Below are 13797 nucleotides of genomic sequence, written 5' to 3'. Positions count from 1 at the left end.
GATTAACACCAAATGCCAGCAAAGACAGAGGAAGTGGATCTCTCATACATGGTCAGTGAGAAGGTAAAACGGTACAGCTACCTGGAAAATACTTAGGCAGCTTCTTTAAAAAGAAAGAAAAAAAAAAACGGGGGGTGCCATATGGCCCAGCATATACTCTTAGGTATCTATTCCAGAAAGATAGAAACTTACATCCACCCAAAGCTCTGTTCACAGCAGCTTTATCTGTAATCGCCAAAAACCGGAGTCAGCCCAGCTGCCCTTCAACAGCGGACTGGTAAACTGTGGTCCGGCCATACCCACGGAATACTTCTCAGTCATAAAAAAGGAATTACCAACACACACACAACAGCTTGGCTGAATTTCCAGAGAATTATGCTAAGTAAAAAAAAGCAAACCCCAAAAGGTTATAATCTTCCATTCACATGGCATTTTTGAAATGACAAAATCTAAGTAACAGAGAACAGATTTGTGATCAGCCAGGATTAGGGTGGGGGACAGAAGGAAGACAAGTGTGGTCATAAAAGGACAGCAGGAAGAATCCCACCGTGTCAGGACTTTCTAGAGTCTTGCTTTTGGTAGAACAGGAATGTGCAAGGGCATTAAGGGCATTAAGACCGTCAATGTTGCTCTCCTAGCAGCTGACGCTACCCTGCGCTTTCACACAACACTATCACTGCGGTAAACTGGGAAAAGGGTGTAAGGCATCTGTATTATTCCCAACATTTGCACATAAATCCAATCACTTCAATCTAAAAGAGGTCACGTTTTTAAAAACAAAAATAAAGAACAAAGTGTATTACAAGCTCGCCTCTATAAAACGAAACCACACACAAAACCAAAAATATACCTTTACGTGTATGGTACATGTGTGTAACTACGTTAAGTGCATAGGAAATAAGTTATGTATGTAGGAAGAGCCCCAAGCTTTCTAGTGTATTCACTCTGGGGAGGAGGGGTCTGTACCTCCCATGCAATCTCCAAGCATGACTTACACAGACACACACAAACGAAAACCAAAGAAACTCAGGTCTGAGATGAAGCAGTCTATGTAAAGTCACAAGTGAGTGACTGAGCATGAAGTCAAAGCTCACACAACCCTTCCACAGTCCCGTATCGCTTCTGACACGTGGGTGACCCGACTGCCAGAAGACAACAACAGAAGAAAATAAATCATTCCTACAGCAGCTGTGAGATTTTCCATTTTCTGGAAGCCCTTTAGAACAGAAACCAAAATGGTTTACATAATGGCATTTAAAGTGGGGAGGAATGACAGAATAATACATACAACATGGTATCATGTGTTAGAAAAAACCACCCATAAAACAAATGTTTCTATGCGTACCCGTGGAAGTACGCGCACGCACAGACCTTGGAGGACACGTACCATCTGTGGCGATCGAGGGACGAGAAGAACACTGGTCAAGGGGTCTCGGGGCTTCAATCACAGTGTCAGAATTTGAGAATGCATTCCAATTCAAGTATCATTTGTCTTTTTTTTTTTTAAGAAGGGGGAAAAATAAAACAAACACTTACTGCATTCATAGATCTGTTCCAGCTTATCCACAGAAGAAAGGGAGAAAAATTTATAACCGGACTTACTACCAACAGCTAGGGACCTGCAAAAAAGCCAAATCAGAAATAAGAGCTGATACGTGTAGACAGTGATAATGCACAAACTAGCTCCAAGTTACCAACCAGCAACCACCAACTCTACCAAAAATTTGCACCAATCATTTCAGAGAGTTAGCAGCAGGTGAGTGGTGGCTGAGCAGGAAAGGGGAAAGGGGCAGGGCGAGATGGCCCGGCTCACAGCCAGGGAAAGAAGGTCAGCGAAGTCCAGGCAGTATTCTTGTCTAAAGCCTACAAAACCTTAAAGATAAATGCGACAAATGAATGGAAGTAATCGGCCCTAGGTCAATGAGCCCTTTGGGGCAGAGTGGGGTGTCTCAGGTGATCTCACCTACATGCCAGTCCAAAGGCTAAATAAGCTGACGCCCCAAACTTTAAGCGAAGACAAGGACAGCGCAGGGGACGAGGACACCCTTCGGCCTTTGGGCCAGACCCCAGCAAATGCAGTTCGACCACCTGTGTTACGCCCGGGCCGGACAGTGGGTTGGAAATAAAACGGAGCAAAGAGCGAACTTAGAATCTGGCAGCAGCCTGCACAGCTGACCTACGAAGAAGAGGTGAAGCCACTCACACCGGACACCAGCCCCCAGGTGGTGGCTGAGAGGCCTCAAGGGACCTCGCGGGCCCTCCAGGCCCCCAGCACAGGAGCTGGGGGACCTTCCATGAGGGTTTTCCTCCTTGGACGATACTACCCGCTGGAACGTGACTGAGCGCAGGAAACAAATAAACAGAAGAAAGCACAGCTCTGAGACACAGAAGATGCGCCAAGGAAGTAGGAAGCGTGGGACATGCAAGGAAGTGGCCACTGGGACCGCTGTAAATTGTATCTGGGAGGGCGTGGAGACAAGCAGGGGCAGGAGACAAAGCAGAAGACCAGGAGGATCTGCACCAAGAGAAAAACCAGGGCCCCGCTAATGGCCAGTTCACCTATTAAAAACCTTATTAAAAACTCGAGATTTCCAACCTCTCTTTCATCCATATGCAGGAGGAGAGTACATTCTAAGAACGGAGCTGCTTATAAGCACTATTAAATTTTTAAGCTGTAATGGGTTTATACATCTTAGATGTATAAAGAGCAACAAAACTCCTTCTACCAGTCTGTTTTGGGGGGGAAAAATACTTCACTGTACTGAATTAATTGTATCAATGAAGTGATTAGGTATTGTTACCTGTAAATATTTTGAAAAGCAATAAGGTGCCAATAAAAAAAAATAGAATACTTAGGAAAGCTAAGAATAAGACAAACTCTCAGCAATCTACAACTTTTGGGAAGTTGGGTGTTTGGGAGAATGTTTTCCAGATAACTAATGGTTGCTATTATTAAACACCAACACCTCCCCCCTACCATTTCTGATTAAAAAATGAGAAAAAGGGGGCACCTGGGTGGCCCAGTGGGTTAAAGCCTCTGCCTTCGGCTCAGGTCATGATCCCAGGGTCCTGGAATCAAGCCCCGCATCAGGCTCTCTGTTCAGCGGGGAGCCTGCTTCCGCCTCTCTCTCTCTGCCTGCCTCTCAGTCTACTTGTGATCTCTGTCTGTCAAACAAATAAATAAAATCTTAAAAAAAAAAAAAAGAGAGAGAGAGAGAGAAAAAGTCGCTCTTGTACTATATGCTTTCTTGTGTTCCTATCACAAGGGGATGGGAAATTCTTAACATTTTCCGGGGCTCCCATCATTAAACTTACCCTACTATTACAATACAGTGACCCTTTCAGACGCTAGCAAGGAGTTGAGGGTTTTGTGTACTGACCTCAGATGGCCAGGCTGTAGTGCTGAGTTTCTAAATACATTTTCCACCTTTTGTTCTGCTGACAGGTGTCACTTCCTTGTGGCCCTGCCCCCAGCATTAACAGCCCCTCTCCCATTCTAATTTCTTGTTGACTTAGGAACCAAATCACCAAGCTTATTGGCCTTATATATAAAAGAAGCTTAGAGAGGGTTTCTTTCAGGGGCAGAGTTAAGGAGCTTTAACTAGTTAATGAGAACATGGATTTTGATGCTGTGCTCCTAACAGAAGAATCTGTCAAAACTGGGCTTTGGGGATGCCTGGGTGGCTCAGTGGGTTAAGCCTCTGCCTTCGACTCAGATCTTGATCTCAGGGTCCTGGGAAGCCTGCTTCCCCCTCTCTCTCTGCCTGCCTCTCTACCTGCTTGTGATCTCTCTCTCTCTCTCTGTCAAATAAATAAATAAATAAAATCTTAAAAAAAACAAAACAAAACAAAACAAAACAAAACAAAACTGGGCTTTGGTGATCAAACATCAGAACTTAGATGTTCTTACAGATATTCCGAAGCTGATTTAGGATATTAAACACCTTAGCTAGAATTTTAATTGTACGGTTTACAAAACCTCAGTCAGCCAAAAATGTAACCAAAAATATTTCAGTTATTTCAATTATTTTTTGACATGCATATATACTATAATACGAATGCATACTTTATCAATAAAGGTAGATTTTTTAAAGGGTGGTAACACCAGCAATCAGGTTCATACATCCCTCTTTGGGGAATGGTCCTGTTTTTAATAATTTCTCATGATTTGCCTGACCATACAATGGCAGACATATTAATGGGAGAGGCAGAGTAACAGAGAAGTTTGAGATTTCCTCCTTAAATAATCTTATTCCCCAATAAACGTTTGTGTGTGTGTGTGTGTGTGTGAGAGAGAGAGAGAGAGAGAGATATCTTTTATTGACAAAGGGAAAACCCAGCTCACTATAATAGAAAAAAGGACAGATCTACTCAAGCCCCTACTTCACTACTACACCCCTGCCTTCAGAGGCACCTGCTGTCAAAATTGAGACCTCCATTATATACCCTGGAGACAAGGTCCAAGTCCTCTGCTAGGATGGGAGAGGGAGTGCTTCTGGAACATGCTTGGGGCCAATCCTCTGTATTGTCATCCTGTCCCCCTGTATCCCACTTCTGGAGCTTCCCTAGACTGCCAATCCTGAGCCTGGGGATTCTGCAGTTTAAACTAGGCTGGCTCTCTACTTTCCCCACTAGCAATTTGGGAGCCACGTTCCTTTACTACTTGTTAGCTGCCAAAATGTTGTTGCTAGTGACTCCTTCCTTACCAGTTTCAACCTTTTTTAAAATATCTTTTGGTATTTTACTGGTTGACATTTGTAGTAGGGTTTTGGGAGGGAGCCAAAATAAAGGCTCCTGTCTGACCCACCCTCTTTAACTACAAGTCTGTCATTAAATTTAAACTTGGGCGTCCACTATCTAAAAGACAGTGATGCCACTAAAAACAAAACAAAACAACAACAACAAAAAAACCCCTCAAATGTGAATCAGATCTCTTTCTTAACTCCTTTTTTCTTTTCTTTGCCTTCTTATCAGTAATTAGTCCCGAAAAGAAAAGCTTTCCCTTTCCGTCACCTTCTTACTTGATTAAAGGGTTGCATAGCATCCGTCCACACCCATAAAAAGGAAACCACCTGAACTGCTGACCTTGGGCCCTAGCTTGTAAGCTAATCGAGCAGCAGGCCCTTCCCTCAGCTCACAGATTTCCAGTCTAGATCTCCACCTGCATAGTCCCACAGCCTTGAAAATTCCACAGGAGCCAAAGCAGAATTCACCCTTTGTCCCCAGATTGAAGCTTCCTCTAACCTTTCCCCCATAATGGAATCACTATTCACCCCAAACCCAAACGAGGGATTTGGGAGTAACCTTAATTGCCCTGCACTTTCCACATCCCACAAGTCACACCAAGTCCCAACGGCTGACCAGGCTGCTCTCCACGGGCCACTGCTGTTGGACAATATCCTCCTGGGTGACTGTCCTGCCTTCCTCCAACACACTCTCTACCCAGCAGGCAGAATAACCTAAAACTTTAAGGCTGAAGGATCCTTAAAATCAATCCACAACCAAGCCTCTCAATTTATTGATGAGGAGAAAGTGGAGACTAGTGACTTTCCCAGAATAATCGCTGTTACCTAGAAGAATCTCATTTAAACAAGCGTCTCTATAACTTTTCTGGACACTAACAACAACAATGCTACAAACAAAAAACTTGGAAAACCAAGTCCCTTCCTTTCATCTGCCCCTTTTGGAGTATTGTTTAAAACAGACGTTGCCCAACTACGGGCTTCCCACAGCTAAGTGGCATCTGATGGAGGACTTCAGTCCTTGACATTTTCATTTAAGTGACACTCTGCCACTTATTAGTTTGTTAACTTCAATTTCAAAAGCCAAAAATCCCTCCAAAATAGACCTTCCACACTGTTACTTCCAGAAACTAGGATTGGAACTAACTAGACAATAAGTGACTGAGATCAGCTGTTTTAGTGCTTTCAGTGCTCTTGCTTAAGAACAAAACAAAACAAAACAAAACAAAACAAAACAAAACAAAAACAAAACAAAACTTATTCATACTTTCAGGGAAAGAATCCTAGAAAAATGAGCACACTTTCTGGACAAAAAAAGCAGGCTATAGCTAGCTATACAAGGAGTATTCTTTGTTAAGCCTTCCTGCGTAACATACACCTATTCTACTAAGTGAAATGGCTTTCAGATTTTCTCACTCAATACAGTGGATGTGGATCCCACACCAATCACCTTTGTCTTGTGAAAAACTGTGTTCCTCTATAGTTTCTAGAGATGGATAAGGGAGGCAAAGGGGTAAACCGTGCAGCCTTTCCTCAGGAACTCGTGTGTTTCTTTAAGACAAACTATAGTCATTTTAACTGATAAACTTCTAGTATAATCCTATCTTACCCTTAACAATTTATATTCATACTATATCAAGGTCTCTGGCAAGTCCAAATTAGGACACAGAAATCTCAGAAATCTCTTGAACTTCAGGACCCACTGAGGAGTGAGGAAGCACATGATTTTCAAGTGTGAAAAGGTCTAATTTCAAGCCAGACTGATACAGTCTATTATATATGGGATTTGTAGCCCATTTGAAATGAGAGCCAAAGAGAACACATTCTCATATTTTATTTACTTTCAAATAAACAATGGGTAGTGAAAACCTGAAAAAAAAAAAAAGGTATAAAATGTTTTGGAAATTCACTAATTTATACAAGACATAAAAACAACTACGAAGCTACCACTTCTTACCGATCTCAAAATACTAAGGGCTGAAAAACCAAATCACAGATGGTTTGAAATGCTCTATTCGCTTCTTGGATGAATATAATATAGTCTATCCCAATTACAACCATGTGCAACAGGTTGTCCAAGATGTTTCTGTTGTACTGGTTTTTGGTCACACAGTATGCTTATATATCTGGCAGTTATTGCTACAGTATGATTTCTAAATTCACTGTCCTCAAGCTCCTACCTTTTAGGTAGAAAAGACAGTGGGGAAAGGTTGGGAAGATCACTGGCAAAGAAGTCAGTCCCATCCCCCACTCCACTATTGGCCAAGTGGAAGATCCAAGTACAGCTCTGGACCTCTGTGAACTTCAGGTTCCTCACCTGCAGTCCCTGAAGAAGACTGGCTTCCTTTCCACCCTCAGTGGGGTCCCCTTGCCGGACCCTCTGCACTAACCTCCCAAATCTGGGGAGATGCTGCTGAGCACCTGCTGCTTGCCCTTCCACAATGAACTTTTCATTAAAAAAAAATTTTTTTTCTACTTTGCTGATACCATTCAGCCAGTAACAACTCAATCAACTACTTACTATGAAGCCAATGACCCATTCCTCCTCACTTACATCACTTCCTCTTACTCACTTCCCAAGATGGCTCTTCTCCCTTCCAGTTCCACAACTCCTCCTTCCTTCTCCAGAAACTTCATCTATTAACTATCCTCACAGGTCACCCACACAGCCTCCGAAGAATCAGCCTCAAACCCACATGGGTTTGGACAAACACCGTTCCAAACCATGGGTGGGCATCAGTGGCCGCTCTTCCCCTTGGGACATCCCCAGGATGTCCCTCTGGGCTCAGTTTCTCCCCAGATCAGAGGCCAGGGTTATTGCTAAATCTGTTTCTTGCTCGGGCAGGACATCAAAGTCACCTAAAAAAGAACAGCGAGACAAGAAGTAAAAGAAAGCAAAGGGAAAGAAGCCCTAAGATGAGGCGACTAGGAGAAGGTCCTGAAGAAGGGAAAGAGTGGAGGAAGAGGGCTGACGAAGAAGGGGAGGTGGACTACAGGAAGACACGCACTCTCACCGCTTCGGAAGCGTCTGAGACAACAGGTCAAGCCACAAAGTTGTGCCCCAACTTTGTGAGAAGGGAGGTCCCACAGGGTAAAGCAACCTCTCGGTGGGTGGGTGCAACACCTCCCTATCTCCATCACTTTCCCCGCCCAGAGATCGCAGCTCCAGCGCAGCGCGCGGAGGGTCCCGGAGCAGAGCGCCCCTCCCTCCACGCTCCGGGCCCGCCCCCAGGGGCGCCCCCGCCCTCCCCGGCCTCCACGCCGAACCTCCAAGGCCCGATCTCGGGCCCGGCCCCGGCCTCGGCCTCCGGGTCGGGGTCCCGCCCGCTCCAGCCCCGGCCCCAGGCTCCCGCCCGTCCCGACGCCAGGCCGCGGCCCCAGGCCCCGGCCCCCCGATGCCCGCCCGGCCTTACGTGTTGTCCTGGTTGAAGTTGGCGAAGAGCAGCTGGCCGGCGCCGGCCTCGCCGCTCTGACTCGCCAGGTTCATGGTGGGCGCGCGGCGGGCGGGCCCGGCCCGGGGCTCGCGCGCGGGAGGGCGTGTCGGGTGCGCTCAGGGTCGGCGCCGGGCCCCGCTCGCCGCCTCGCTGGCCGCAGCTGGCTGCCCGGGGATCAACCGCCGCCTCATCCCGTGCCCGCTCTTGTTTATGCTCCGGAGCCGGGGCACTCTGCGCGCCTGCGCGGCCCCGCCTCCTCGGCGCACGGCCTCCCCACGGCGCAGGCGTACTGCGGAGGTCCCGCCCCTTCACCTCTGGCCGGCTCCTGGGGTTCTGGTCGAACACGCGCACGCGTGGGGACGCGCCGGCCGGGCTTGCTGGCGGACCTAGGGCGGCGCATGCGCATGGAGAAGACTAGGGGCTCGGTACACTCCATCACTTTATCCATATTAAAAGGGCCCGCCATGTGCCAGTCGTGCTAAATATTTATGTACAGCATCTTATCTGATGCTTACAGCAATGCTACTTAGAGAACACTGCATTCCCATTTTACAGATTTGAAAACTGAAGCTCAGAAAGACTAACCTCTTTGCTGAGTGCTGGATCCGAGAACAGAAACCCCTTTCCTCAAGGCCCACGCGGAGGAGTCCACCTTATATATATTCATACATTAAATAATATTTAGGAAGTACTTTCCATGTGAACTAAATGGGCCTCCTTTCCCTTAGAGAAATTACAGATTACTTGTAATTAAACACAATTACAAGCCGGGGTACAAGAGAGCTTATAATGAGGTCACTCAACCTAGACTTAAAGGATAAGGACCGTGCAGTCAGAGAAGGCTTCCTGAAGGAGGGGAGACCTGGAATTTGAATCGTAGGTAACCAGTCCAAGGAGATGGAAGCATTCTGTATCGCAAAGGTCCACAGATGAGAGTGTGTCCCGGGAATGCTGTGCTCAGTGTGTCTGAGCTCAGATGGGACGGCGAACACGAGACAGATTTGACTTGTGAAATCGGAGGTGGCCAAACCAAGCTGGGTGTTGTTAAGCTACATTAAGCAAAAGACTGAACATTATCCTAAGAACAATGCGCTGCCATTGGAAATACTTAGGCAGGAGAACGGCACAATCAAATTTGTGGGTAGGGAAGTTATTTCTAACCATAGAGACAAGAGTGCACTGAAAATCGTTGAGGAAGGCAGGGTCTTTTCTATAAAAGGTGCTGAGTCTCCTATCTCACGCCTAACTAAAAAACTAGTTTGAGATGGATTGTAGACATAAATGTGAGGGTAAAACAGGAAGCCTTCCGGAAGAAAACATCGGAGAATGTCTTCATGACCTTGGGGTAAATAAAGTTTTCTAAGCAAGTACTTTAAAAAGTACCAACCACCATATAAAACATTAATCTTCATCAAAATGAAGCACAACTGTTTATCAATAAACGATCAAGAGATGTTGAGAAGGCAAACCTCAGAATGTGTTACATATACTTGCAATACATATATTTGCAAAATGAGTTTTGACAAAGGAGGTCTTTCCAGAATGTTCAAAGAATTTCTGCAAATCAGTAAGGAAAATACCAACTCATTTTTTTTAAACTGGGCAAAATACTTGCGCACAGGCACTTCACAAAATAGCAAAATGGCTAATGAGCCCCTGAGAAGGTGAACATCATTAATATTCATCAAGGAAATGCAAATTAAAAGCAAATGAGATACTGCGTGCATCTACCTGTTAAAATCAAATAGAAACAAAGACTAGCCAAGGGCACCTGGTGGCTCAGTTGGCTAAACATCTGCCTTCAGCTCAGGTCATGCATGATCTCAGGGTCCTGGAATTGAGTCCCATGTCAAGTCCCTGCTCTGCCGGAGTCTGCTTCTCCCTCTGCCCTGCCCACCTCCTCATCTTTTCTTTCTCTCTCTCTCAAATAAATAAATAAAATCTTAAAAAAAAAAAAAAGGAAGAAACAGACCAGATTTGAAAATACTCTGAGTATACAAAACCAGTTTAGTCAGACAAGCAAAGTTTAATTTAGCTTATTTTGCAAGACAGGCAAGGCTAACTCCTCCCGAGTCACTTCTTGCTGGTGTCTCTGAAAATCATAAGTGAAACAAAGTAGTTCCCCAAAATTGTTATGTGATAACTGCTAACCAATTCTCTTGCATTTGAGAAAATTCTAATATCGTAACCAATCACTGTGAAGAGTGAATAGTCCCTGTAGGAGCTGCTGTATAATGATATACCTCTGAGGGGTGCCTGGGCGGCTCAGTGGGTTAAACCTCTGCCTTTGGCTGAGGTCAGGATCCCAGCATCCTGGGATCGAGTCCCACATCGGGCTCCTTGCTTGGCAGGGAGCCTGCTTCTCCCTCTGCCTCTGCCTGCCACTCTGTCTGCCTGTGCTTGCTCTTGCTTCTCTCTCTATGACAAATAAATAAATTAAATCTTTAAAAAAAGATTTTATTTGTTTATTTAACAGAGGTATACAAAGCAAGAAAAGGAACACAAGCAGGGGAAGTGGGAGAGGGAGAAGCAGGCTTCCCGCCGGGCATGGAGCCCAATGTGGGGCTTGATCCCAGGATCCTGGATCACGACCTGAGCCGAAACCAGACGCTTAATGACTGAACACCCCTGATTGTCATTTTTTATTCCAAACTTTTGACATCCTCTATTGGCTAAAATTAAGATAATTGACCTGGCCCCCCGGGTGGGTGGGGGGGGGGGCTCAGTCATTAAGCGTCTGCCTTCAACTCAGGTCATGATCCCAGGATCCTGGGATGGAGCCCCGCAGGGGGCTCCCTGTTTGGTGGGGAGCCTGCTTCTCCCTCTCCCTCTGTCTCTGCTTGTGCTCCCTTTCTTGCTGTATCTCTCTCTGTCAAATAAATAAAATCTTAAAAAAAATTTTTTAAAAAGATAGTTGACAACGCAAAGTGTAGACAATAACTTTGGAACAACTGGAACTTTCTTTCATACACTGAGTACAAGTCTAAATTCTCAGAATCAGGGCGCCCAACTGGCCCATTGGATAGGGTGTGTGAACTCAGGGTTCTGAGTTTGAGCCCCACACTGGGTGTAGAAATTGCAGGTTACTTAAATATAAAATCTTTAAAAAAATAGAATCATTTTGGAAACTGGACAGTATTTACTCAAGTTAAACGTACATATTCCCTATGACTCAACCATTTCACTTCTAGGTATATCCTCAATAGTGATTAGTATATATTTTCCTGAAAGACATGTATAGGAACACTCCTAGCTGCTTTTTCATAATAATCCTAAACTACAAATAACTGAAACATTCATCTATGACAGAATGAATAAGCAAATTGTGATACATTCATACAAAAGAATACTACAGAGCAATTAAAAGGCCACGCACACATGAATGAATCTCACAGGTATAATACTGAGTGAGAAGAGTAAAAAGATACAAAAGAACACAATACTATATGAGTCCATCTATATGAAGTAAAAAACAGGCAGAGTCGTGCTTCCCTCTGGTGGGGGATTGATTGGGAGTGGGGAGGAGGGAACCCACTGGAGTGTGGGAAGTGTCCTGTGTCCTGATTTTAGTGGTTGGGTATATATATATATATGTATATGGGCATACACGTAAGTATATGTAAATATAGAATATATGTATATATAAATATATGCAACTATATTTATATTACATATAATAATTATATATAATATAGATTATAAATATATAATATATATCAATAATTATATATTATATAAATAAACATATGTAAATGTATAAATATACCTATGTGGCTGTCCGCAGAGCCCACCTCCAATCACTGAAGTCAAGGTGTAGCACAGAAGCAATGTCTTTAGTGGTTCTGTCTTTATCAGTTGGCACAATTTCCTGTGGACCATTATTTTTTAACAAAGGCGTGTAAGGAGGTGTTTGAATAAACCGCCTGGGTTCTAGACACCGTCCTTGACTTCATTTTGAAAAGCCACCCAGTTTCTATTATTTCATCCAGGAAAATAACTTCTCTCTCCATTGGTTCAGCCAATGAAGATTTCCAAATGGTGGGAGTGGGGGTGGGGGTGGGAGGGGTAGACTCCATTTCCAATTTACCAGAACCATGACTCTGTTCCCTGAAGTAATAGGGGTCCTTGAGACTAGAATCTCAAAATCCAGTGAATCCAGGGCTGCAGGGATAGAAACCAAAAAATTTTTCAGTGGATTATTAGTTGTAATCTGCAAGGGAATGCCACCATCTCTACTGCCAGTTGACAGCATGTCCTGAATGTTGTAGAATGACATCTCAACCCCACAGGGTGTGGCCTCTTAGCTGGCTAAGCCTTCAGGAGGTCATTCTACCATCTATGTGGGTAATAGGATACGTGAGAGGAATGGTGAATTCCAAGGGCATGAGCCCATTGTCAAGCTTCCTTCTCCTTAATGTAATTTCTTGGCCTGAAGACATATGGTATGAACACCTGGATAACCCTTTTAAAAATGGTAACCTCCAAAGCATCTGCCTTCGGCTCAGGTCCTGGTCTCAGGGTCCTGCTCCGTGGGGAGTCTGCGTCTCCTTCTGCCCCTCTCCTTCCCCTCCAGCCCTACTAGAGCTCTCTCTTTTCTCTCAAGTGAATAAATAAAATCTTTTTTTTTTTTAAGATTTTTTATTTATTTATTTGACAGAGAGATCACAAGTAGGCAGAGAGGCAGGCAGAGAGAGAGAGAGAGAGAGAGGAGGAAGCAGGCTTCCCGTGGAGCAGAGAGCCCGATGCGGGACTCGATCCCAGGACCCTGGGATCATGACCTGAGCCAAAGGCAGAGGCTTAACCCACTGAGCCACCCAGGCGCCCCAAATCTTTTTTTTTAATGGTAACCTTGGGGTGCCTGGGTGGCTCAGTGGGTTAAGCCTCTGCCTTTGGCTCAGGTCATGATCCCAGGGTCCTGGGATCGAGCCCCACATCAGGCTCTCTGCTCGGCCAGGAGCCTGCTTCCTCCTCTCTCTCTCTGCCTGCCTCTCTGCCTACTTGTGATCCCTCTCTCTCGGTCAAATAAACAAAAATCTTAAAAAAAAAAAAAAAGGTAATCCACACTTTCTCACATTCTCTATCCCTTTCCTTGCTTTATATTTCTACATAGGACTTACCACTTTCTAGGGGACTACAAAACACCCCCTTCTGACCAGAACATAATCCTCCAGGAAGGGAGGGTTTCTGTCTGTCTTGTTTACTCTGAGCTCAGATTACTTAGAAACTTGGAACTTAGTGCCTGAAGAACTAAACTCTGGCCTCCATTTGTGATGCCCATAATGGGCTGGAGCTGAGGGCTGTTGCCCACTCACCCGGTATTGGTCCCACTGCTCTCCTCTCTGGGTGGCACTGGGAACCACAGGCGAGTGTTGCTGGGGGAGTAGTAGCCTGGATTTGCGCCTGAGAGCTGACCTGTGTGTGACTCAGAAGCGCACCCTTGTGTCCCAGCTCACCTGGGGACGGCATGAGCTGACGTTCCTGATGGCAGGTAGAGCAGGAAAGATGCTTGGGACCTTCTCTCATCACTTTAGGAATCCTCCAGCTAACTGACCTGACGATGCCAATCCCATGAAGAAGAGGTTCCCTTCCTCCTTTCGACCTTAGAGCAGAACCGTCATCTG

The 13797-nt window shown here is 45.2% G+C and overlaps 1 protein-coding gene across 2 annotated transcripts in view; it reads right to left on the bottom strand.

Annotated features, from left to right (window-relative positions):
- Nucleotides 1-8433, bottom strand: part of WIPI2 (WD repeat domain, phosphoinositide interacting 2) — a 37787-nt gene extending 29354 nt beyond the window's left edge. Inside the window, exons 1-2 of one of the 2 annotated variants that reach the window (XM_082713850.1) lie at nucleotides 8156-8433; nucleotides 1537-1619 (exon numbers count right to left, since the gene is read on the bottom strand). In XM_082713850.1, coding sequence (XP_082569976.1) covers nucleotides 1537-1619; nucleotides 8156-8229 — 157 coding nt within the window. In that variant the 5' untranslated portion in view covers nucleotides 8230-8433. The remainder of the gene's footprint in view (nucleotides 1-1536; nucleotides 1620-8155) is intronic. The other variant, XM_082713851.1, reaches the window with a different exon arrangement.
- Between the last annotated feature and the right edge of the window lie 5364 nt (nucleotides 8434-13797).

This window comes from Mustela nivalis, assembly GCF_964662115.1.
Source record: "Mustela nivalis genome assembly, chromosome: 19".
Lineage (NCBI taxonomy): Eukaryota > Metazoa > Chordata > Mammalia > Carnivora > Mustelidae > Mustela > Mustela nivalis.
Note: the sequence above shows the minus strand (reverse complement) of the source record. Positions and strands in the feature narration are given on the sequence as shown.